At 46.1% G+C, this 27623-nt stretch overlaps 1 protein-coding gene across 1 annotated transcript; it reads left to right on the forward strand.

Annotated features, from left to right (window-relative positions):
* Positions 1-26: 26 nt before the first annotated feature.
* LOC133341280 (recQ-like DNA helicase BLM) lies at positions 27-25963 on the forward strand. The gene is given in 25 exon segments (XM_061549787.1): positions 27-40; positions 1648-1755; positions 2532-3403; positions 3952-4005; positions 4343-4468; positions 5942-6077; positions 7431-7860; positions 7862-8158; positions 8160-8193; positions 8513-8674; positions 9603-9631; positions 9633-9722; positions 10990-11103; positions 11731-11829; positions 12395-12543; positions 13552-13658; positions 14271-14431; positions 15286-15481; positions 17134-17330; positions 18272-18404; positions 18956-19161; positions 20479-20677; positions 21287-21409; positions 22596-22851; positions 23821-25963. Coding segments are annotated over 24 exon segments (4509 nt in total). The 5' UTR covers positions 27-40; position 1648; the 3' UTR covers positions 24053-25963.
* Positions 25964-27623: the final 1660 nt, after the last annotated feature.

Here is a 27623-nt window from a genome sequence, read left to right on the forward strand (position 1 = left end):
ATTGAAGCCTTCAGTTACATTGAAGCCTTCAGTTACACAGGTACTCACACGTTCACCACCACCACACTGAAGCCCACAGCCACACAACCACTTACACCACCAACCACACTGAACCCCACGCTGGCCATTGCGGATTTGCTGAGGTGAGTGGTCCAGCGTCAGTTTCAGATCACTCACCACAAATGTTAGCCCGTGGCCAGCAGTTGAAACTCTCAGAACTGCCCTTTCATATGACGTGAAAAGCTTATACGGTAATGGGATCTATAATTTAGCGATCCACGCAATGTCGTCCTGAGAAGCTTAGTGGTGATTTGAGATCTTGAGTGGGCAGGTTGATGTTATGAGTATGAAAGCCCACACAGTCTATGGAGCGTCTTCATTTGTATCTTCACTTTTATCTTCACTGTCATCTTCTTTGTATATCTCGCCCTCCACAGTTTTACCCGTCACGCTGTCACTTCTGAAAGTCAAAAAAGCCCCTCCATCAACTGCAGACTTTCACCCACTGTGTGGGCCCTGGACCGCTGGTGGAAACTGTTCATGTCCCATCGCTGCGTTGCACAGTACAGGGCTCTTAATTACAATTGCTATTATATTCTTGGTTCTTTCGGTAAAGTCACGTAGAAGGGAAATAATAAAATAATACAAATATAAAACAATAAAAATGTTCACGACGTTTCGACTGCAACACAAGCAATCATCAGTAAAGTCACGTAGGTAAAAAATTTAATTCGTGATTTTTATTTAATTTTAATTTTATTTTACTTTTATTAATTTTAATTTTTTACCTACGTGACTTTACCGAAAAAACACAAGAATATGAATCCTTGCAGTCACGAAAGCTTCAAATCTAGAATCATCAGGTGTGAAATCCACAGCAAGAAAATCTTTATTGTTTTATATTTGTATTATTTTATTATTTCCCTTCTACGTGACTTTACCGAAAGAACCAAGAATATGAATCCCTGCAGTCACGAAAGCTTTAAATCAAAATTTATAATTGCTATTGTTTATATTGTGCGTTGACAACATTGGTTGATGCTTACTACTGTGTCGTCTGCTGTGGCCCCCTGGTGTGGAACTCTCTAATCCCTTGCACATCCACAACATCAAATGCGCTCTGACTTTCAAGAAACAGCTAAAGTCCTACCGTCTGTTTGGTCAGGCCTTGGGAGGCAGCCCTTAGCTTGGCTCGGTACCTTTTGAGTTGTTAACTTGTCTGCAAAATCTGGTGCGTGAAAGCATGGTGATTTTTTGTTGTTGATTACGTGGTGGTGGTGGGTGTTTCGTGGTGCTGGTGGTGATGGGTGTTTCGTGGTGGTGGTGGTGATGGGTGTTTCGTGGTGGTGGTGGTGATGGGTGTTTCGTGGTGGTGGTGGTGATGGGTGTTTCGTGGTGGTGGTGCTGGTGGTGATGAGTGTTTCGTGGTGGTGGTGCTGGTGGTTATGGGTGTTTCGTGGTGGTGGTGGTGATGGGTGTTTCGTGGTGGTGGTGGTGATGGTTGTTTCGTGGTGGTGGTGGTGGTGATGAGTGTTTCGTGGTGGTGGTGCTGGTGGTGATGGGTGTTTCGTGGTGGTGGTGATGGGTGTTTCGTCGTGGTGGTGGTGATGGGTGTTTCTAATGTTTTGTATGAATGTGTGCACTCAGGATGAACCCCCTGCCTCAGAATAATCTCGAGGAGCAACTGCGGCTGCATCAGAACAAGCTGTCGCGTTCCCGCAATGCCGCTCTCACGCCTCCCGCAGCCCAGCCCAAGTGAGACTCGCGCACACATATATCTGTACGTGCACCGTTGTGTGGACAAGTGCAGGTGAACACGTACAGCGAGTGTTGTCCAGCAAAGGACATTTACGCCGTGGTGAGAGTTTAATTACCTCGCCTGGTTTACAGGAGGTCGTGGGTTCGATCCCAACTTTGACGCCTGTATATTTGGAGTTTGTATGTCTTTCTCCCTCCCCCGTGGTTGCGTGGATTTTTCTCCGGGTCCTCCGGTTTTTCCCTCCACATTTAGAATCAACATCACGCTTTTTAGAGTATTTGATATAAATTTCCATATGATAAGCCACTTCATTGGGCTATCACTTGTGGCCAGGTCGCTTCTGAAAAAGTGATATTTTGCTTAGTGGGCCTTACCTGGTAAAATACAAGTTTATAGTTAGTCTCCAACTCTTAATACCTACTCTATTTTTCCGCTTTCTCTATGTTCTGTGAAGAAGAGCCATTACTCAAAACGTCGCCTATTGTATATATATATTTTTAAACACACTAACTTGTGGTTATATTTATCTGTATATTCGTATTGTAGAATGTGAGTAAATACCAGAAGAGTGGAAAATGTAGCTTGCCTTAATCGGCTGTTTAGCTCGAACAATATGTTGTGAAGATTGATAATAATACATGCAAAAACTGCAACTTGTTTGAAAAACTTGGCCCCACAGTGTGTTGTCTCTTGTCTGTAGCTTTCAATCATATACTTAGTAAATTCACTGCAACATAATTTTACGTTGTGTGTGGTTGGTTGTGTGTCACAGGGCTGGATTCACATTTAAAAAGACAGGATCCGGCCCAGCAATTCCAGAACTGTCCAGTGCCCTTCCAAAGAGAACATTCGCTCCCTCCAGTGGCGTTCTCATTGCAAATAAATTGCCTGGCAGTCCGACCAGGAGACTGCCTGTCGGAACCAACAGGGGTCCACAAAAACTCCTGCAGAACTCGCAACAGAGCCGCATTAGCACCTTCCTGCAGAGGCCAGATCCGAAGCCTTCTCCCTCCGTTCAGCAGACCGCAGCGACCTTGGCAACAGCGTCGATTGCAACAACTTCTCGGGTGCCGAACAACGACAAGCCCCCGTCGACCGGGACTCGCTCGCCGGTTCAGCCCGCGGTCACGTTGCCGGCGCCGATTCCGGCGCGTCAAGTGGCATGGGTGACACCCATGGGTGACCGTACATGCCCGATTAGCGAGCAGAAGATTGAGAGTGTGGTGGACGATGTTACGGCGAACGCACGAACAGATCTTGACGATGCAAACCCAGACTCGGACTTTGATGACTTCGAAATGGGACCAGCCCACCAGCAACAGAGAGCTCTGAACTGCTCTGCCCTGCGAGCAGTCCAACCAGCTAATGGCGGAGGTCTCGTTCAAGAGAACGTTCCAGCAACAGCTCTTTGCCTCTCAGGCACTTCCAACAGCATCATTACTGTTTCGGACGTAGCCGTTGATGACGGGCGTATTAACGACGATGATGATGACATCGTCGTAAGAAGAAAGCGTGGGAGGATCTTAATTGATGACGATGATGAGGATGATGATGACTATGGCGATGCTACGGTGTTGGTTCCTGAGCAACCTTTACTTCCTGGGACCGATTTGCAGACTGGCCAGACGTCTCCATGCTTTAATGGTACATAAGGGACTGGTTTAAAAAAAAAATATACCGATTAAGTGGTAAATATGTGTCTGTGATATATTTGCAATCAATTCGTTTTTATAAAGTAATTAACTTGGTGCAATGAAAGTGTGATCCATCATCTATTGGTAGAGCGGCCTAACCTTAATTACATATTCGCATGGAATTAAATGTTATGAATAGTCATTTTAAAAAAAAGTTTGTATTTTTTTAAATGTGTAATTACATTGCTACACAATGGCTCATTCTTTGATGTTTGAACCTGGAATTTTATCCTCGGGTATTTTAAGCACAGAAAAGCTCATGGAATACAATGACGAAGTCTGTTTGTAATGCAGACAGTCCAAATCAACCACCCACCCAGTCTGGCCAAGATTCATGCACATAATGGCGTGGCACGCTCAAGTCATTTACCAGTACTACTGAATGGCTATGTTGCTCATATAAGGGGAAATGTGAGTTACATGTGCCGGGGAGGTTTGGCCCCATACATTTCATTGCTTAATAATGTGGGTTCTCTGTGTGTTTGTGGGCATTTAAAGGAACTCCGTGTGAAGAGATGAGATACGACCCGGGTGTTGTCGAACTCCATGAACGTAAGTTTTTCTTGCGCTTTTGGATGGTAAATAACGGAAAGCGTGGCACCATGCGATCAGTGCCTGCATGGCCGTAAACACGTCACGACGTAAACCGATTACTTGAAAGAAACAAGGAAACATATGACAAATTCTAAATCCTCAACCCCATTCTACATAGGTTTGCAATATGTACATGTGCCTGGTAACATGCAGATATTTTGCATCATCCATATTCTAGTTAATTTGGCCACCCATCCCCCCACATTATCCCGGATAATCGAGAATTTGCTGTACAACCAACCGTAACTGCAGTCGTAAACCACTGTCTCATCATCATCCACCCTTGAACCCACAGTTGACTTTGAGGACGACTCATTTGAGGACGAGTATGTGCCGCCATCTCCGTCGCCCCCACCAGTCGTCTCTGTGAGCAGCCTGGGCCACAACGCAACTCTGCCCTCCAGTATGCCCACAGAGCCAGGTAATGGGCATGTTGCCATCTGCCTCGGAACAGTGACATACACGTAGCATGCAAATCCTAAGTTACAGTGGTACCTCGGTATACGTCGTTAATTCGTCGCAGATGATAGGACTTATACCGAAAATGACGTATACCAAATGAATTTTTCCCATAAGAAATAAAGAAGGAAATTTTCCGTTCCAGAGTATAAGAAATGATATTTTAAATGGCATATTATATATTAATGGGGTTGTATAAAATAATTTAGACACTACTTATTACTAAAATGCATACATTAAAATAAATTTAAATAAAAATAAAATGTAATGTCACTTTACCTTGCTGAGAGGAGTTGATAGCCTGCGAGGATGGTGGTGAGGAAGGGGAGGAGGAGGATTAAAACTTCAGGAAGCTGAAATTCTGGAGTTTTTCCTCTTTTCTCTCTTTTTTCTTGACTTGGACCTGGTTGAAGCTCACCAGGTTTGAGTTTTACTAAAAACCTGTCCATTGAAGTTAGTTTTTGCCTTCTAAGAATGTTCCTGAAATGTGACATTGTCTGGCCATTCCACACAATACTGTTACAGCTTGTTAGAGCCATAACAGTATTGTGTACGCGGTGACTCATCCCGACCCATGCAAGTTCTAGCAAGCGCGTCGTATCTCAAGCAAGACGTCGTATCCCAAGACATTTTTTCTCTCGTCAAAACACGACGTATAGCAAATTCGACGTATTCCGAAGTGGTCGTATACCGAGGTATGACTGTAAGTTTTAATGAAACCCCATGACAAAATCACCCGGAATGTACCTGACCTCATCAGATGCCAAGCTGGAAGCTCTGCAGGGTTGAGTCTATAGCAGTTGTTATAGGCTGCGGGGCTATATGGAGGGTAATATTTTGTATCGTGCCCCACAAAGTCCCTTCACACATTATGACTAAAAATGCAGCCAAAGCGTTTTGAAGATGTGCTTGCATGTGAATTGATGATAACAATAATTAACTTATTCAGGGAAGCCACATCGAATCATATTACTCTTTTTCAGAATAGTCTGCTTTGGATATTTATTTTAAGATGTTTTCAGCCGATTAACAATAAGTATTTGTACAAGAGGGAGGATGCTGTAGCACCTGGAGAAAACAATGTGCACGAGGGGGCAACACTGTATTCCCGTAGAGATGGAAAAGATGGCAATTAATGCACTTGCTGTACGGCCTTCTGGCGATTCAGGGTATGGCACCTTGATGCTAAAGGGAACAGAGTTTCACAACATTCGTACAATCCACCGTTCCTCACCTCCACATGCTGGATTACAGGAGTATCTAGCCACCACCGCCTGGCATATGTATAACAAACTCTTGATTGTTGGTAAATCACAATGCATGACCTGAAAAATGTAATTAACAAATCACACTCGGCCTATTGTAAGCATATCTGAAGACATGTGGCCTCCTGGTTGATGGTTAAGATTGTGTTTGATGTGCTGCCTGTGTGCAGGGCAACTGCGTACAATGCTGTGCGATGTGTCACGCTCGATGTGTGCGCTGCTGGAGACTGTGCCACACCGCGCCATCCTGAGCCTGCCCATCCCGCCCGCCGATGCCCACAAGCTACTCTCGCACCTCGCCAGGGGGTGGGTGTCGCACCTACGTGCATGAATTAACGTGCAACCGCACACCACAGCAGCAGTAAGCATGCAGAGCGAATAATGGAGCCAAATAAATATCAGTCACTTGCACAGCAGGTGTGTGTGTGTATAGAAATACAAGGCCTCATGTACACATGCAGTTAAATATGCACCTGTAAGTGCAACTGCACTGTAAAAAATGAACACAACTATAATTGCAACTGCATGTAGAATTGCTCTTACAACTGCATGTACAGCCTCAGATCAGAATTTGCAACTAAGTGTAAAATAGTAATATGTCGCACATGCGGTGATGTGGCCCATCGGCAGCGCCGCTTGCTCCAGAGCTTCATGGTTCGAATCCAGTGGCCGCCCCGATTATTACTGCGGGTGTAATAAACATTAATACTCGCCATTGGCTTTAAAGTGGACGTTAAAGATCCCCTGATCTCATTTGCAAGAGTAGACCATTGTGTGCCAGAATTTGAAGTTACTCCATTGGGGATTGTACATAGCAATCATCGCCCGCGACTCGCAGACTAATTCCCCTCGCCACTCTTGCAAATGAGACGATTCCTGGTCTCTTGCGTTTCCACCTGGGTAAACAAAATAAACCTGACACTTGAAAACAGGCACAGTTACATTTCTAACCACACTTCCAGTTGTGTATACAACACATTTTCAATCACAGTGCTGCTGCTGCATGTACATTTGCACTAACATTCTCCCATACAGCCACACGCAATGTGAGTACACAAACCAGAACAACCAAATGCTTATCAGCCAGTATTGTCACACACAACCATGCTTAGTCACATGTGAATTGCACTTACATAAGCAAGTATGGTGTTGTGTAGGGAAAATAAACAGCCAAATGTACAATGCCAAATGGATATATTTTCCTCTTGTAATTGATTAACATTGGCTTTAAAATTATTATGGCTGTATAACTATATACTAAGCTAATATTTTGGACAAGGATCTTAAAGTATATTATCTATGCCTCATGAATAAGGAGAATTTACAAAATATTAGCATATATTGTTCATTTATGTGGCAGTACTTGTTAGTGAAGATGGTAATAATTTTAAGTTGCACAACCATGAATACAGCCACACGTTTGATTCCACTTACATTTAAATTGGTATGCATTTGTGCTTACTGCCAGGTGCAATGGCACATTCAGCTAGTGCGGCAAGTACCAATAGAACCACATTACACATTTTTTTTACTTGAACAATACATTTCCAAATCATTTTTATTTCCCTGCAATTTGCAGTGACTGTGGTTGTGTAGGCGCTGTGCAATTGAAATAATAATATGAACATTTATGGGTTTTTTTTTTTGCTCTCTATTCAGCAAAGCCATTATACGGAAGCTGGACATATTGGAAACCAACCCACCACATACGATTTCAGATGCTCAAGATCGGAGATCATCGGACGTGAATGTAGTAAATCAAGACTCAAACCTCACCCCGAACCCAGGCGCGAGCTCAAAATCAACGAGTTCTTTGCGCATAAAATCGAATGAGCGCAATTATTATAATGATGGTGACTCTGACATGAATTACGATGATGATTTAAATCTTCCATCGCTCATGACGAAAGCTGTGGCCGCTAGTGCCGGTCGTGGTGACGCTGTGAGCCACAGGGCTGGAAACCCAGGTGATGTCAGCAAAAATTGGAGTCCCTTTGCCATCAGCGCCAGCTACGAGACACCCAACGCCACGCGAGGGGCTTCACACGCGCCTCCCGCATACGTGGAGACCCCGCGGGGGCGACCTCCAGCCGTCGTGCGACCGCGCTCGCGAAGACGCCCCCGACTACGACAATCTGAGCGACGATTACGACTTTTCGGAAAATATCGCCGAAAAGAAGGACAACGATGGCGGACGCTTCCGAAACGACGTTGCTTTTGACATCGACGACTTTAACGACGATGATGAAAGTTGGGCACAGCAGGTGGCGGATGGTGATTGCGTAGATGGGCAAGAAGGCTTTGATTGTATGACACCCAAGCCAATCAAAGAAGGACCCCCACTGCGTAAAAGCCTGTCTACGGGCGTCCATGCCACGCCTGCACAGACGTTGTCGAATCACCGCAAGCTCATTGCGCGAAGGTAAACTCGCCGTCTTTTAAACGATTTCCTTCAAAGTTGATGGCACTAATTTGTAAATCAATTGCTTTGTCAGTTCATGAGTCGTTGGCCATCGAGATTGGTACTTTACCGAGCCATATTCGAGCCCGTCTGAAAGCAAAGAAATAAATACTGACTGTAAATTAGCAGGAAAAATGTTTCCATTGATGATAACAAGTTTCAACCGTAAACAAAATGTCTTATTCTATGTCACCCATGTTAAGAAAAGAGTTATGGTAGACTCGCCTGTCAAGTAAGTTATAATATCTATTGTTATTTTGTTATCACGTGTGTGTATCAGCGCAAGTTCTGCACGAGTTCCAAGGGACATCGTTCCCCCACTCCGCTGAGATGCTCAAGGTGTTCCGGCACAAGTTTGGCCTCCTCCGCTTTCGCAAAAACCAACTAGAAGCTATCAACGCAGCCATGTTCAACCGGGACTGCTTTGTTCTCATGCCCACCGGTGTGTATGTATCCATGTGTTTGTTGTGTTGGGAGCGGTGGCGTAGCGTTTAGCGCTACGAACCTGGCGACCCGGGTTTGATTCCCACTCACGGCCACACCGGTGACAATTATCTGAACCGGTCCTGGGCCTCCCCTAGGTCGACTCGGCATTAAAGGAGTACCTGGTGCAATGTGTAAACATCGCCACTCGGGAGACAAAGGCAGCCGGGCGTGGTGTTGGCCACCCACTCCCTCGTGTGCCGTGCCGGCCTTAGTAGGTGTTCGTTAATAATGGTACGTGCCCCTATAGACTGTTACAGCTATACGGGGAAGCTTTGTCTTGTTTATTGTGTGGTGACGTCACTGCCACTTAGTGGCGAATGGCGGTTGTTGTTGTGTAATATGCATGCACTTTCAATATTCCTGCACAGCACTGTTGTCAATTCTAGCGGTTGTCCGTGGGGGGAAGGGGTTTCAGTCCTCTGACTGATGGGGTTGACCAAAGCATGTCATGTCAGTCTGTCTTTGAGTGCGTGTGTGCACGAGTACTGGTTTTGATGTTTATATTTTTGTAAGCTTGCTGAGGTACAAACCTGAAAATCCACATTCAATTCCTGGCCGTGCATGAAATTAGTGCGCAAATGGTATCCGAGTCTGTGCTAGGCCTTGATTATGGCAATCCAGCGTTCTGCCAGTACTTTGTGCAGTGTATGAAGATCAGCAATGGAAAGATGAAGGCATCGGGAAGTGATGCGCCAGGTTTCTCTACCCTGGCCTCAAGTTTTCGCCTGGTGAAACAAGCCAACTAAATAAATAAAACACACCTCAGTATGTGCCGTGGCAACTTCATCCCCGAGGTCTCTTGCCCCTGGTTTACAAGGCTAAGCCTTTGTCTTTTGACTATTGTGTCTGCATACATGTACGTGTGTGTTTGTGTGTGTGTGCAGGAGGTGGTAAGAGTCTGTGTTACCAGCTGCCCTGCGTGTCTGTCTCCGGGTGTCAGCGTGGTGGTGTCACCGCTGAGGTCTCTCATCGTCGACCAAGTTCAGCGTTTGGCATCACTTGATGTGCGTTGCAATTTACAACACCCATGACAATCGCATACTGCAGCTTAAATTTCACCAAGATGCCTCTTGTAGAAGACAATTTCAGTTGGCAGTCATCTGATCTAAAATAATTAATATCCTCTACATCTATCCTTAATCTTAGATCGTTTAATCGATAGTTATAGTGAATGTGTGGTAAATTAGTAGCCTAGTTGTTAGCATACTTGCTTCATTAAACTAACTGGCTCAGGTTGACTGTTAACTTTCCAAGTTCAAGTGTTCATCTGACAGCTGCCAATTTATTATTTAAGGGATTACCCAAGTACAATATATGCTTACAAAGTTCATGCGACAGTGTTATTTGCAAGTGTACATTATTGTGCGCCCAGTATCATAGCTGAAATATTAACTATGAAAGTGTCCTACTTCTAAAACTGCTCAAAATATAAATATAACAGTGATCATCAAGGTTCCACTTATAAAAGTGACAATGTTTTGTCACTCGAGATATCGGGATTGATTCTTATGTTCACAATAGATGCATCAAATGGTCAATGTTGGCAAAATAAATTCAGACTATTATCCAGACTGCATACAATACAAGAGAAATCAAAGTGTGTGAATATAATTACGACTCAGAATATCGACATTCCAATCATGGAGGGATGAACCATTCATCCCAACTCGTTCCAAGGTAAACAAATTACATGGTGGATTAAATTTATTAGAGTGGAAAACCGCGAAGCAAAGTTGGAGGGAATTCCAGAAGGAAGATCGTGATTATATTACAGCAGCTGCTTTTCTCTCCATGCCATGTTCGTAATGTGCACGTTTGTGTGTATGTATGTGTGATGAAGGATGACTGCTGCGCACATGTCTGTGTGTCTGAGTGAGTGTGAGATGTGAGAGAGTGGGCAGCAGTAGAGTAGCGGTTAATACACTGCGCTACAAACTGGGGACCCGATTTCGATTCCTGCTCACGGCCAACACCAGTGGCGATTACCATAACCGGTCTTGGGCCTTCCCTAGGTCGACTTAGCTTAAAATGAGTACTTGGTGCGGTGTGTAAACATCGCCACTGGGGAGACAAAGTTGGTCGGGCGTGCGGCTGCCAACTCACCCCCTCGTGTGCCGTGCCTGCCTTCATAGGTGCTTGCTATATGGGGAATATTTGTCTTCGGTGGTAGAGAGTGTGCGTGTGTATATGTTTGCGGAGATGGAGCAGGTGCACAGAGTGTGTGGGTGTGCATGGTGAGTGTTGGTGCTACTCGTGCTGCGTGTCTCACAGATCCCGGCGACTCACCTCTCTGGTGATATCAATGACGGAGACCTGGCTTCCATTTACATGCAGCTCGCCAAGAAGGAGCCAGTGGTCAAGCTCTTATATGTGACACCAGAAAAGGTGTGACCGTGTGTGCATAGGCAGAAGACAAGAGGATCACCACTTTAACTTGCATACATGGGCTCTAGGTACAACTGTTAATTCACACCAGGTGTGAGGGAACTGTTGCCAGGGATGCCTCGTCTGACCCGGAGATTATTTTCACATGAGCCTGCCACTTGGGGCTGCAAACTATATTTATTTTTCGCCGCCAGTATCTTCGTTGCACCGATCGAGTATTGGAGGGGACTATTTTCTTTGTGATAGCACTGTTTCTAATTTTAGTGGACTCTCGTTAGGTCATGAAATCCAATTGCATTTTATGCCCAGCAAGAACAATAAAAACAATATCATTTTTTACATTAAAATTTCCGTTGCACATTTTGTCCCATCAGGTATGTTAAACACCAAATGATGTCACATTATTTAATTACTTGAGAATGTGCCCATGAAGTACACTTGTTAAGTCTGTTACGAGCTGAGCTAAGGTTGCGTACTTTACAAAAAACGAAAATGATGAAAAATAGAATAACTGCTTTTAGACTGGATGCCTAAACCGGTTAAGTCGATTAAATGGTCAATTTAAACCCGCTCCAATCTGGTTGGTTTGTGTCGGTGTTGCCCCCTCTGCTTGTGGCTCTTGCGCAGTTGAGCTGTAGCACCCGTCTGCTGTCGGCGCTCGATAATCTCTACCAGAGGCAGCTGCTGTCCCGTTTTGTCATCGATGAGGCCCACTGTGTGAGCCAGGTAAGCTTTCTTTTTCCTCCCATCCACTCGAATGAAGACACTGTGTGGGACATGCAGATGCCTCGGGCAACATTCAGAGACGTGTAATTTGACTAGGCAACTGTTGTCATTTCAACAGGCCATAACGTGCAGAAACTGAACTATATGGAAAATACTGACTTTAGTGGTTGCTATATTTGTAAGTTTCAATATTTCATCGTCTTGTTTGTGTGTATGTACGTTGAACTTATTTTGCACCATACGTAGCCAACTGTGCTAATTGGAGGTGTGTCGGATGGACAACAAACCAAACACACAAAAAAAGTGTCCCGCGGTGCTTGCCTCTGTTGCAACTCCGAGCTAGTGGTGGAAATTTTGCATTCCTAAAGTGGATTCCAGAGGCTCCAAAATATGACCGTTGTTTACTTGATACAAAGTGGCACTTTATCAACCACAGAGTGATGACGAAAGGGTTAAGTTGGCAACATTTAAAGGAAGTCTACTCTGCCAAGCATCTTCCCATTCCCTTGCCAATCCGTTCATAACAACTCCTCGCCGCGTGTCGCTCACAATCCGCACGTCGCAGTGGGGACACGACTTCCGGCCGGACTACAAGCGGCTGTCGGAGCTGAGGCGCCGTTTCCCGACGGTTCCCATAATGGCGCTGACGGCCACGGCGACGACACGTGTGCAGACCGACATCCTGCACCAGCTCACCATGAAGGCGCCACTCACGTGTGTGCTCTCATAAGCGCGCGCGTCTGTGTGTGTAAGCGGGGATGTAATGGTTAGCGCGCTGCGCTACGAACCCAACAACCCAAGTTCAATGGCCGCTCACCGCCAACATCGGTGACAATTATCTGAACCAGTCATGGGCCTCTCCTAGGTTGACTCAGCCTCAAATAAGTACCTGGTGCGGTGTGTAAACATCACCACTGGGTAGAAAAAGGTGGCTGGGCATGGTGTTGGCTACCCACCCCCTCATCTACCGTTCTGGCCTTCATAGGTGCTCGCAAACAGCACTTTCCCCAACAGTCTAAGCTATACGGGAGATCTTTGCATTTGTTTTGTAAGCGGCATGGTGCTGTGTGTGTGCATGCACGCGTAATTGGATGCGGTGAGCTGTGGCGCCGTGGTTAGCGTGCTAACCCGAGTTAAATTCTCGTTCACGGCTTACATTTGGTAACAATTTTTTTGATCGGTTCTGGGCATCCCCTAGGTCAACTCGGCTATGTTGTTGATGAAGCATTTGTATATATTGAGGTGATCTTCACCAACTTTTGGCTTCAATGCAGATGATGCTTTTACTGGTTGGAACCCCCTGGTTACACCAGCCCACAGGGGATTATTGTGTCCGTCCGTCTGTCGTGCAGGGAGGGGCTGGGTGGGGAGGGAGGGGCTGGGTGGGGAGGGTCGGGAGGGGCTGTGTGGGGAGGGGCTGGGTGGGGAGGGTGGGGAGGGGCTGGCTTGGGGGTGGGAGGAGTGGGGCTGGGTGGGGAGGGGCTGGTCACCCCGTGGTGCCCTTATAAAACTCAACGTTTAACCTACTCACGCCGGCTTGTGCCCGCCCTCACAGTCGGACATATTTGCGGAATACACCACGCCGCCGTTGACCCTGGCCATTGACCGAGCAACCCAACGTTCCTACCAGCTCCCTCCGCAGGAATGTGTTCATGGTCGTCCGAGCAGTCTAGCATTACATGATCTTGCATATGTTGGCGTGTGACCTTGACTGTTTTTCAGGTTCATCCAGAGTTTCAACAGGGATAACCTGAAGTACGAGGTTTTGCCAAAGAAGCCCAAGAAGGTTGCGGAAGACTGCGTGCAGTGGATACGCAGCAACTACCCACGTATGCACGCTCGCACACGCACACATGTGTTGCTGTAGTTTTGCCACGATATGGCATGAAATGTCTATCCATGTACATCTTTCGTTACAAGTAGTATAATGATTCCGGTGTCATCACTGTGTCTTTGTTAATTCAACCTTAAATGATTATCGAGTGTGATGTCACCTTTGGCACTAATGGCCATTTGTAGTTCTGAGAACACCGCCCCATTATTTGCTCACTTAACTTTAATGAGTCTTTGCTAACAGTCCTTGCCGTTAGTCTAAATGTGGAGTCTCTTAAACTCTGTGTTGCATGTACGTGTGTGTGCCCGTGCATGTATTCTGGGGAGTGGTGGCATAGTGGGTAGCGCACTGTGCTACGGACCCAGCCATTCCAGTTCAGTGATATCAGAACCAGTCCTGTGGCTCCCCTAGGTTGACTCAGCCTTAAATGAGTAGCTGATGTGGTGTGCAAACCGTCGTGTGGGGGGAAACCCAAGGTGGCTGCGAATGGTGTTGGCCACATCACCACCCCCTTGTCTGCCGTACCGGCATTCATAGGTGCTCGCTAACGGCACTTTTCCTCCAACAGTCCGGTAAAGGCTACAAGTGAATCTTTGTGTGTCCGCAGGCGACTCGGGCATCATCTACTGCCTGTCGCGGCACGAGTGTGACACCATGGCCGAGTCCCTACGGCGGGCGGGGCTGGATGCCCTAAGCTACCACGCTGGGCTCACGGACAAGCAGCGTGACCAGTCGCAACAGTGCTGGATCAACCAGCGCGGGTGCAAGGTTCGTGCGTGCACCTTTGTCGTTGGTGATGCATCTGGCAGACTGATGCCCACTTGCAGTCCTGCGTTGAACTTGTGCCGCACAGGCAAAGCTGCCACTAAGATCCCCTTGAGACTCAAGGGAGAGAATGGAGAGAAGCCTCTACCAGATGCATCACCAACGACCACTGCTGTGTGGTGCGATGGTTCGTACTCCGGCACTTGCAGTATATAGAGGTCGCCAGTTCGATTCAATCTTTCTGCGCAGCAGTTGCAACACCGATAGGTTTCCTCAATCTCGCTGCCTCTGTCCACCCAGCATTTTAAATATCGGCAGGTTGCATGTGATGGGGTGAAGTATGGGTATGCCCACCTTTTCAAACATGTTCTGTCCCCGTGGAAAATGAGATCTAATATCTTCTAGAGCGCCCTCAGTGGCGCGTCTTCTGCAAATGGTGGCATGAGAAAGGAGCTGCACCGCTGCACTTTGAACTGAGGCAGGAGGGCAAATGTACGATGTGGTGCCTTAGGCCTACCGCCCTTCCGATTTGTTTGCCATTTCGTGCATTAATTATGAAAGTTCCACGAGAAACGATGATGGAGTCTTGACTTTCAGAGTACTGTTTTGCCAGTTAACATTTTGAACAACCCTAGTCTAAATTGATTATTGGTATCGACTGGCTACATTGTTGCCTTATTGGTAGGAGTTACTCGCCTGAAGCTGGCTTACAGGCATGTGCCACCACGGAACAGAAATAGTGTTTAATGCACCGCATCGTTCTCCCACTTGGTCAAATAGCGATCATCCATAAAAAAGTATGTCGTATATTTCGAGTGTACGCTGCGTTTACATGCTTTGGTTGTGCATTGCCGCAGGTCATTTGCGCCACCATAGCGTTTGGCATGGGCATTGACAAGCCAGACGTGCGCTACGTCATCCATGCGTCCTTGCCCAAGTCCATTGAGGGCTACTACCAGGAGTCTGGGCGCGCGGGTCGCGACGGCATCGTGGCCAAGTGCGTGCTCTTCTACGGCTACGGGGACGTCACGCGATTGCGCAGAATCATCTTCTGTGAGTTTGTACGCGAGGGGCCGTCGCGATTTCGTATTGGTTGTGGGAACTACCACGTGTTTTTGGAGTGCGATGCAACGTGGATTTATATTGCGTATAAAAACGACGGGATGTAAAGGTGGTTGTCGACAGTGGGGAAAAGGAAGGAATAAAAGCAAACTTGTAATTCTAGATTTGAAGTTTTTATGACTGCAAGTCACATAGGTGGAAATAAAAATAATAATTAAATTAAAATAACTAAATTAAATCACGACGTTTCGGGCGCAACACAAGCGTCCGTCCTCAGGTGGGGACAACCACAGCGAAAACATTTGCTGAGGTATGCCTCAGCAACTGTTTTCATTTTATTTTATTATTTTTATTTTCACCTACGGGACTTTACCGAAAGAACTAAAGAGTAAGCAAACTTGTACTTTGATGCTCTCATGGTTGAACGTTAAAGTGTCTCTCTGCTCAGCCAGTCATTAAAGCAATGATTATTTCCATTGTTTGCCCTGAGCCAGTGGTGGAAATTCCACATTTCCATGACGGGGGCCGGTCTCGCTATAGGGCGACCACTGTTGACTTCCACCACATTACTCATCATGTCGGCTCCAGAGGGGTGTGTTCAGCATCGACTCGAATGCACTGTCATATAAACGACACAGACCGTGTATTGTGCTTAAGTCGCGCGATGTCTCATTACGGTGGCGAATTGTCAACTACCTCGCCTGGTGTACAGGAGGTCGTGGGTTCGATCCCGACCCTGACCCCTGTATATTTGGAGTTTGCACGTTCTCTCCGCGCTCGTGTGGATTCCGAGTCCTTTGGTTTTTTTCCCTCCACGTTTAGGATCGACATGCTTTTCGAGTGTTTGACCTGCTACTATAAATGTCCACATGATAAGCCACTTAATTGGGCTATCATTTGTGGCCAGGTCACTTCTGAAAAAGAGATACACATAGCTCAGTGGGCCTTAACCTGGTAAAAAAAAATTACATTTTGTTTAACATGTAGGCTTTTGCGACCAATATTATTCATAATAAACGTTTTTGGGTTAGATCGCGTTATTTATAAATGTGTCGTAACCCTCCACCATCCGACACGGCCAATCAGCAAAAAAAGGTGTCACGTTGACAAAAGACAAATAGTTCACTACTTTAGCCCACCGGTGTGTTGAAGCGTGAATCCACAACACTAACAATTTTTGAGTACGACGTTTCGCTGGTAATTGCATCCAGCATCATCGGGCAATTCGCCATAATGGTGAGGCTCTGCTCTTGCTCCCGGTCTTAAGTAGAGCAGCAGCAGCAGGGTGACGTCATCATTTAACTCATCAGGTGCAACGATTTGAGGCGAAGGGGGGGTATTGTAATTATATACTAGATTGGAAATCAGGCAATTGTTACGACGTGAGTTGTAGATTAGTAATCAGTTGTAATGTGTGTTGTTGTAATTATATGCTACATTAGTAATCGGTTAATTAGTATTTGTTTCCCCTATATGGAATTGTAATATGTATTATTTAATAATATGCTTCCAGGCTGCACTCAGCCTGTAGCTGTCAGAGCGATTAAAATTATTTCTGTTTCAATTTAAATGGATTCTCTAATGAGTCTTTGCCAGTAATGATTAGTTTTACACAGCACTTCGTTTTGATGTTTTCGATGCAGCAACGGAGAGGGAAGGTGGTTCGCGTGAGAGCAAGCAGATGCACATGAGCAACCTCCACAGCATGGTCCACTTCTGCGAGAACATCTCCGAGTGCCGGCGCCTGCAGCTGCTCGCCTACTTTGGGGAGAAGGGGTTCGACCCGGGCTTCTGCCGGAAGAACCCCACCGTGGCCTGCGACAACTGCAGCAGCATGCAGGTGAGGCCTGAAGTCTCCCTTTAAAAACAACATCCTAAGCAGGAGTTTAGTGCTGGATAGAGTCACATTTGATCCTTAGCTGTGTATCGATAGTTCAATGTTCATCTTCTTGGTTCTTTCGGTAAGTCACGTAGAATGGAAATAATAAAATAATAAAATAATAAAAATAAAACATAATAAAATATTTTTACGACGTTTCGGCCACAACGCAAGCAGCCGTCCTCAGGTGAAGAACAGGTCTGTCAGAAAGACAGCATCTGAATGAGAGACCTGTTCTTCACCTGAGGACGGCTGCTTGCATTGTGGCCGAAACGTCGTGATAATTATTTTATTATGTTTAACTTTTATTATTTTATTATTTCCATTCTACGTGACTTTACCGAAAGAACCAAGAAGATGAATCCCTGCAGTCACGAAAGCTTTAAATCGAAGTTCAATGTTCGTGTGCCATTTTATTGGGGGACTGTTTATCTACATGAATCAAAGTTTTCAAAAAAATATTTTAAATGCGTTTACTAACGTAACTTGGTGGGGACACATATATATATACACATGGTTAAGATGTAAAATTCGGAAATGAACTTTAAAGTATTGATTTGAAGCTTTCGTGATTGCAGAGATTCATATTCTTGGTTCTTTCGGTAAAGTCACGTAGAAGAAACTTTACCGAAAGAACCAAGAATATAACTTTAAAGGAATTTAAATGTATTTAAGTTAATGAGAATGTATGGTTTACGGTGAGCTCTGACATCTATGTCAAATGTACCTGGGGGGGGGGGGGGGGGGGAGGGGAGCCTTCTGAAAACGTCGTATCGCAAGTGGGGGACACAGACCCTCAGCCAGAATAAGTTCTAAAAAACCGACATCGGCTGATGCACCTGTCTGTCGAGCTCAACTGCTCACCGCACGGCGGCGGCTCGTCGCCTCCTTGTCCGCAACAGACGTTCCGCTTACGCGACGTGACGGAGAACGTCAAGACGGTCGTGCGTTTCCTGCAATCGTCGAGCTGGGGGAGCAGGGGGGGCGTGGCGACGACGCGCTACACACTCAACATGCTCGTCGACATCTTCCTAGGTACCCCCGCGTGCTTGGCTCTGTCTGTGTGTGTGCACACGTTGAACTTCTTTTGCACCGTACGTAGCCGACCGTGCTCATCGGAGGTGCGGGGGAAGGACAACAAACTAAACATTGAAAGCAGTTCTAAAGAAATTAGATAATGAGCGTGCGTACGCCTGTGGTTTTTTTGTTCACCGTAAACGAGTTACCTTGCTGATCGCATCGGATTTTTGGAGAAGGAAGGCGTTGATTTTAAAATCTTGAAACGGTAAAACGTCTTAAAAGCCAGACGAAGTTGGGGGGACGACTCTGCGTATAAAGGGGACCTCCCCGAATCTGTGTAGGTCGACGGGATTATTTGACCATACTTGACCACGCTGGTCTGTGTAGATTGCCTCTTGGTGCAATTCCCAATGCCTCCCACAAATGTAGCGCAGCATGCTAAATTAATCGCTCGAAATTTTGGACGTGGGCAAATGTGTTTAAAAAACAAAAAACACGTCGACTAAACCCTTAAAACAAAACTCATAACCATGGTAACATGTTTCTGTGGCCTTCCCCCACGCAAGGCAACAAGTCGGCCCGCATGACCTCGGGCCCCATGTTCGGTATTGGCTCCAGCTTCTCGCGTCACAACGCAGAGCGGCTCTTCCGCAAGCTGGTGCTGGACGGCTTGCTGCACGAGGAGCTGCACATCACCGGCAACGACCAGGCGGTGTCGTACGTCGGGGTCGGATCGCGTGGCAACGACCTGCTCGCTGGAACGATGTTGAAGGTGCGAGCCAGTTCCGCGGCCTAGAGCTGGGACAATTGGGTTTATTCAGTCCTTTCCCGTTCCGAGACGTCTGCAAGTCGCAGGGCGGGTGTCCCGTTCACCGCCGAATCTCGGAACGCGTGTAATAAAGGTCGTGGAAGCGACTTCTGGAATCCGGTCTTTATTTGTCTTTCGTTCACAACACTCCCATCTTACTCCTTCACGCTGCTGACAGACAGCGTGAGAGGGAGAGAGACACGCGCGGCCACGTGGCAGCCTGGACCCCGCTCCAGCGTGGCCTCACTCTCCGTTCGTTCCAGATCTGACCACGTGTTGTTCGTCTCCCCACCCCTTTTAATACCTGGGTCACGTGGTACCTTTCCACCAATCCTGGTTAGCCTCTATGGAATCTTCTAGACTCCATGGTACGCTCCCAGGACCACGCCCCTGACTCGTCCCCCCATTGGCTGTGGCTAAAGCCAGCAGAACCAATCCTCTACTTACAGATGTCACCTTCCCATTACGTCAGGGCCACGCCCCTAGACTTCTCCCCATTGGCTATGGGCCAGGACCGGCAGAGCCAATCATCGTACGAGGTGTAATCCAACAGCAACCCGGATATGTCCTCACATTACACGCGCAAGCGGTTCGGCGTTAATTTTATCTCGAGGAGGCGTAACGCCATTGTTTTTAAAGACAATCTACTCACCGCAGAGAACCGCAGCGACACGACCGCACTCGATGATGGCTGGCGCCAAGCTGGGCCACACGCCCTCCCGCATGGCCTTTTACTCCGATTCCGTTCCGTTGACGTACGATGCCGTACGTGTACGTTGACGTGCCTGTACGTTGACGTGCTGTACATCATCGGAACGGGAAAGGGTTGATGAACTCAAAATTGTCATAGATCACTTTGTGGTTGATTACTCGGGGCCCCTTGAAAAATGGCGGTCGTACCCACATCCTGTCTCCCGAAGGCAGGAAACCCCCTACGAGCTACGGCCAGCGTGATGTGTCTGACCAATGCCGATGAATCATATGCCTTGTCCATCACTTCCCGTTCAACAACAAACGTGACAAGAAGGGTGAGCCTCCCCCCCTAACTATTTTGTGTTATGTATGTATATATATTCAACTTCTTTTGCACCGTACATAGCCAACCGTGCTAATCGGAGGTGCGTGGAAAATCCGATCCGCAACCACGATGAAAAATTTGCTGGAGATGGCATGAAAACAAAAACCTCGACCTGGTTGTTGGAGCACATAACGACGAATTCGTCGCGGCAGCGCAATAGTTTAGACCCAGTCGTGTCGCGCGTCCCCCGATGTGTGCCCCAGGTGGAGCTGCAGGAGACGGAGAGCTGCAGCAGCAGCATACGCCGCAGCCGCGCCCAGGTGTGCGGAGGCTCCTCGACGGTGCAGGTGATGGCGGAGCAGTGTGCGCAGGAGCTCACCGAGCTGTGTCGGCGCCTCGGGGACAAGCACGGCATCAAGTACTACAACGTCTTCAGCACCGTCACGCTGCGCAAGATCGCGGGTACGAAGGACGCACGCGATCTTCCAAATTTGAACCTATTGTTTTTTTTTTATCTTATCGGGTAAGGCCCTCCCTGAGCAACGTAGCTATTTTTTCAGAAGCAACCCCGGCGATCACAAATGATAGCTTAACGTAGTAGTAGTAGTGGCTTATCGTGCGGCAAATGTATAGCAGCCGCATGCTCTTAAACGCACGTTGGTTCTAAATGTGAAGGGAAAAATCGGTGGACCCGGAGAAAAATCCACGCGACCACGGGGAGAGAGAGAAGACACGCAAACTCCAAAATATACAGGTGTCAGGGTCGGGATCGAACGCACGATTTCCTGTATACCAGGCGAGGTAGTTAACATCTCGCCACCATGGCACGATGTTAACTACCTGAAGGTTTCGAGTTCAATCCTCTGTCCGTGGACTGACCTTGCCGGTTGTCTCTGTGAGCCTGATGAAAGTAGAGTACCGTCAACAGTGATATTCGTACAGTTGTACAGATTACCACCCGTAAAAATGTATACATTTCCTCCTGCTGGCTAAGGGTCAGAAACGGAGATGGGATTCGGCCCTGTGCTCATTTGAATGCGTTGCGTTTTTGGATGTCGTTGATGACCACAGAATCTTTCTCGGACGATGCGGAGGCTCTCCTGCAGATCGAGGGCGTCACGGAAGACAAGATGCAAAAGTATGGCACCGAGGTCTTGAAGGTCATGAGCAAGTACACACAGTGGCGCCTCCCAGGTAAGACCCTACACACCTGCGTTGGCTACTTGGTGTGAAACTTTGCCTTGCTAGTCTTCGATTCTTATTGGTATAATGCCGTGAACATTGTATCACGGGATCAATCCACTTTCATTTGAGCTGTCGCACTGAGCGCAGGGTAACATCACTTGTTGTCCGAGAATGATCACTGGAAAATGATGTCGCGTAACGACAACAAGATTCCCTTCGTATACCTCGTATCCACACTCGGTGGCACACCTAGTGTGTGTGTGTCCTTCAAAGAGTGCCACGTGGCAAGATACCCGTATTTATTTTAGGCCTCATAGCTGGATGACGGTATATTAAGTGAAAAACTAAATAATGGTTTTGCGTAGTTATTCGTAACTGAGTTTAGACCTTCGACTTGCTGTACTTAAGAGCCCGGTATAGTCAAAATAGCTACCTGGATTCGCCAGTAATTACAACTAGCTTCATCAGGCGACAGCCAGATTTGTGGAGAAATCCTCCTGTTTCGTTCCTTAAAACAAACCTTAATAATTGGCTGTGTTGGGTGGTGGCGGGTTTAGCGATACATTTATATACTTAAGCGATCTAACCCACAAAACGTGTATTATGGATAATATTGGTCACGAAAGCCTACGTGTTAAACTGGTCTTAAACTACTCTTTGGTTCTTTCGGTAAAGTCACGTATAAAGAGAAAGTAATAAATTAAATACTAGCATACGACGTTTCGATTGCAACACAAGCAATCATCATCAGGTATAAATGAAATAGAAACACAAATTTAGTATACTTAGAAATGTAATGTAATATAACAGAGAGTCGGATAACATAACAGTCAACACCCTACCTGGTTGATTACGTTCTTCCTGAGAATGCTAAATTTGAGAGAGATAAAACACAGAACCAGAGACATATATACAGACATATAAGTAGAGACAGATATCACAGAGATACATAGAGAGAGAGACGTACATAGGCACACAGAGAAACCATGTCTCTGTGTCGAGGCCTTAAATAGAGAGAAGGGGCGGGGGCGGAGAGAGAGGGAGGGGTTAGAGAAATTAGCATGTCAATGAGTGGCACGCTGCAGAAGCTTGCAAAAATGAGGGGACAGGGAGAGAGACGCACTGAATTAAATAACCTAGCAAAATTTCGAAATGTAAAGTCTTAAACTCCTGCATTTATGCATCTCTGCCCCAGGGAACAGCACCAACTCTACCGAAGGAACGTGGCTGGATTGCAGCCGCCCGATGGAACCCGGGCAGTCGTCTGGCACATCCCACGTATCACCGTATGTCCCCCCATCCCCTCCGCCATCGGCGGGATCGTCTTCCGCGTACTTTAGCTCGGGGCGCCGTGGCAGGGCGGGCAAGCGCAAGGCGAGAGGCGGTGGCCGGAGTTACAAGGGCAATAACTACAAGCGGCGTAGAGTCTCGGCAGACGGCGCAGAGGGCAGGTGAGTTCCTTCCCACAGAGGGCAGCCGATGAACACGAATAGGCATGTACTAATACACTGTTTAGATGCATGTAAGTACCCTCCAAAAGGGGCTCTTGATTTAATGACACAGATTCAAGATATAACAAACAATTATGGGCTAATGTATTACATCATCATAACATTGTAATAATTCACATTGATGCAATGCATGGTTATAACTGACTTTTTTTAATTAAAGAAGCTTGACACTCAGGTTGGACAGCCTGTGACACAGGCGTTTAAGCGCGAGTCTCTTGGAGGGCTGCGACATCGACGTTGTTGTCCTCGAAAAGGCAACCGCACTTTGCCTACGACGACCTTTTCCGCTTGATGCCGGTATATGCAGAGCATTTAAAACGGCCGTTTGCCGATCATATAATGCCTCTTTACGACATTTGTTGTGGTGGCGACTGATATGATGCACGCGTGGCACCGTCACTTAACTGCAGCACCACCGCAAGGTTTGTTTTCTTGCTCCCATTTAGGCTGCGAGGGTGTGTTTCCGGGAAAAAACTGAAGTTGCAGTGTATTGATTTTAGCTCGGGGAGTTGCCATTATGCTGACGTGAGCATAGTTTTAGACCCCCGTGATTTAGCCAGCTACGTCCATGCCTCCTTCCCCACTGCTGCCTCTCTATAAACTATTTTTATTTTACCAGGTAAAATAGAAGTGACCTGACCGCACAAATGATTGCTCAACGAAGTGGCTTATCACGTGGAAATTTATCGCAGGCAATTACTCTAAACGCATGTTTCTAAATGTTGAGGGATAAACCGGAGGACCCGGAGAAACACCCACGTGACCACAAGTAGAGAGAACACGCAAACCCCAAATATCCAGGGGGTCAGGGTTGGGATCGAACCCACGACCTCCTGTATACCAAGCGAGGTAGTTACCATCTCGCCCCCCCCACCCCCTCGTTCTCCACCATTTCTCCATTGCCCACAGCAGTTACTCGAGCGGTGGACGCGGCGGCCAATTCCGCGGCAGGGGCCGGGCCGGCGCTCGCAAGCGCGGAAGCGTCAAGAGCGGCGGGGGTGCGGTGGGCTTCATGGACCGCTCTTGCACCCCCCCCGGGCGCGCGACGGGCGCAAGCTGGACCGGTTTCAGTCGCAAGCCGGGACTCATGGCCATGCCCACACCGCGGAGTGCGCGTACCACCTTCCCCAACAACAAATGAGTCGTCGACGCTTCCTCATCGGGGACACTGGGGTGACGACGTGCTGCAGTTCATCCACGAGCACGACTCAGTCCGGCGTTACGACGTTTTGGCACAAGTGCGTCACAGCTTATGTTCTCTTATTACCCGGTTTATGGTTGTTTCAGCGCTCCATAATCGGACTCGTGGACTGACGACAACAAAGACCTTGTTTTAAAATAATAAATAAATGTATATCGAGCGACCGTTGGTGTATGTGTGAGTGTGCTTTGGCTCACTGCACCGTAGCATTAGTATTGATTTCCACTAAAAATCTTCTGTCTGCTTTGCACATAAGTTGTGGATCTGGTGGAAATACTTGAGGGTTTGCAGGCACAGTCAGTGTATTACCAGTGCCGGATGATGCACATTCCAGTGATGCCTGCAGGCCCTTTGACCCTTTGCTTTAACAACAAAGTATTCCACATTCTCATGAATAATGCAATTCACAGAAGGCTGTGTTAAACAACAGATGTATCATTTTAGTTTTGCTGCCGTGGCTGAAATGCCTCGTCATCGGTGCAATCCCCACTAAGGCAGTCGGCACATTGCTTATGGTTTGATGCCTGCTGTGAATATCTGCAACTGGTTATGAGTGTGCACGTATCGATTCACCCCTGATGTGATATGATCTGTCACAATTAGTAGTGACAATTTAATACAAAGTCATCTCTTTTTGTCTTGTTTTTCCTGTCTGCTATCTTGTCTGTACTGCCCTATACTGTCTCATTGGTGCTGTTGGTACTGCCCCACTTGCGCTGCCTGTTTTCCCCTGCATTGTTGCGTTCAGAATATGTACTGTTTAATTTGCGCTTTCCATGATGTCTACTGCGTACTTTGTTCTATGCTGTTGTACCATCCTGTGTTACGGTCTAATTTCACGAGGCTGTAGATTTCTTCCGACGAAGCTGTTCCTTCTGTCTTGCACATTATCTTCTTTGGTTGAAGGGATAACTTCGTTTTTGCGCAGTTTTCTGCACTTGCGAGTAATGGGATTACATTTCAGGTGATGAATCTTTACTGACCTAGTCCATATGAAAATTGTGCCGTACGCTGTAAAGTGGACAAGAAAGACAACCCCAAAGAATAAATATTTGTCTTGTTACTACATACCAAGACTGGGTTTCATGACCTGTCCAATGCGATTTGAAGCTTAACTCGTTTTTTTACGGAATTGAAAAGAACAGCAAAATGTTAAATTTAGATTTAAAGCTTTCGTGACTGCAGGGATTCATATTCTTGGTTCTTTCGGTAAAGTCACGTAGAAGGGAAACAATAAAATAATACAAATTATTTTAATTAACAATACAAAATTCATTTTTATTAACAATAAAATAATAAAAATATTTGTATTATTTTATTGTTTCCCTTCTACGTGACTACCAAAAGAACCAAGAATATAGCAAAATGTGAGTTTCAGGTGCAATGCCATTGCGTCCGATATATAATTGCCATTCAAGCCATGCTGGAGCCTCACTACTCTAGCTACACCACGATGCACCGTGTACAACAGTGGAAGTTGTTTCATGTTATTTTGTTTCATGGACCAACTTGCATGTAAGAAAATTTTAAAAATCACAAAGGCTGCATTCACGTTGTTTTATAGGGAGGAACTTGACTGTGTGTTTTAATTGCACGAGTTAGTTCAACTATTACATTGCGAGGGAACTGTTATATTGGTAATGAAAAATGACCTAATTGTGTTTGTGTGGGTTGCATTTCCCTTGAAGACGCTAGGCTATTATTGTGTGTCGGTGCCATATCTTGAATGTTACACGTAAGTCTGATTTGTAACGCGCACAATGTTGTGTGGCGAGCTGCTATAACAAGCAAGATAAATTGGCTACAGGTAAACAGAAAGTTTATAAAACAGTCCTTTTAGTCTAAATTCTATATATTTAAATGTCCCTTTATTTTGGCAAATTGTGTTTTGTGTTGGTAGTTTTAAACTAGAGGAGATCATGGAGGGCCAAATTTTTTCTCAGTGGAGAGTGGGAAAATGCAGGAAGTCTGTTTGGAATTGAGCATGCAATATACAGGATTGCAAACAGCTGCAAACACCCCAATGTAATATTAAATGCATTGAGAAAATGTAAAAATGTATTTGTTAACAAAAAACATTTGTACAATATATTACAATGGGTAAGCATTAGTTATCTTCGAATATTTAGGTTGTAACTGCTGTTTAATGCGTAACCCACACAAGGTTACTCATGTCAATACACACTGGTCAATGCATTGCTAGTAAGGCATGCTTAATGTTGTGTACGGCGAGTGTGTTTTGCGTGTTAGAAAGGAAATGTAACCATTCCCTCCTTGGGAGTGGTTACAATTGGTGGCGTAGGAAAAGCGTAATTTTAAATCGTTTCAAAAGCAGTCTTAATCGATTGAATTGTGTTGTACAAGCTGTACTCAATATGTAGATAAATTGGATCCCAGATGATGATACACGGGACACATGCCAATGTCAGTACAATTTAATTTAAAGGTAACGTCACGTGTGTATTGGACAATACAACATTGGCAAGTTCGAAGGTATAGTTTAGTAAGTTTTGTCATAACAGTCAATAATATATGCCATGATTTAATCATACTTAAATGGAACAAACTTTGTGTCTGTCTCTTTCATCTCGTAAATTATCATAGCACTAGGCAGGTCACCAAACTGACTTTACCATTCTTTTTTATTTACCATTCTTATTCATTGACTTGACTTTTGCCGTAATTATTCTTGTTTATGTCCTATGTATGTTCCTATGTTCAATCCAGCTTTGGCACGACTCTTTTTTTTGTTCTTCTTGTTTGAGGATCTCGAGCCAGTGCTGGAAATTCCACATTCGGCCGTCTCTCCATAGAGGGTGACCATTGTCGACTTGGCAACGATGGAGAGAGATCAATGCACGTGCGTTCGTATTGTGGTTTTATTATAATCTGGACGGTACGTGTGCTACAGGACCGAGGTTGAACCTGGAAATATTTCGTACGCTTGAAACCAAGTGCCTAATTGAGACCACACTTGCAAATGTTGTTACCGTTTGCTATTAACCAGCACTAACATTCCGTTCGTGGCAACATTCGATGCTGCTGTTGTAACGGTTAGCACAGTAGACGCCGGTTCCATCTCCCAGCAGTCCGCCAGCAGTAATGTAGAGGTGGATCGGCAGGTTGGGGGTAAAGTTGTGGGTCCTTTCTACCCCTTCCAAATGCGTTATGGCCAGCGTGTGAGAGTAGTTGGCTCTTGACCTCCTGTCTTGTGGAGGCCCTTTCGCCAGCAGTGGTTGTGAGCACCAGTGATGGCTCGAGTTGAATTTTGCCTGATTTGTGGGCGTTGAGAAAGTGTTAATAATTTGTTAACAATAGTTTAACGTTTTGTTGGATTTGAAGGCTTCGGCTGCTGTTACGATTTGTATAAATGTATGACTAGTGTCATTCGTGCATTATTTCACACGTTGGAGTTGTTTCGGTGTTAATAAACATGTTTTTGAAGCAATCTGTTGAATTTTTTGAGGTTCTATTGCCGACGCTTGCCTGTGATGTGTTTTTTTTTCAATTG

Source organism: Lethenteron reissneri, chromosome 11 (assembly GCF_015708825.2).
Source record: "Lethenteron reissneri isolate LAM-NWPU_2019-01 chromosome 11, ASM1570882v1, whole genome shotgun sequence".
NCBI classification, from domain to species: Eukaryota; Metazoa; Chordata; class Hyperoartia; order Petromyzontiformes; family Petromyzontidae; genus Lethenteron; species Lethenteron reissneri.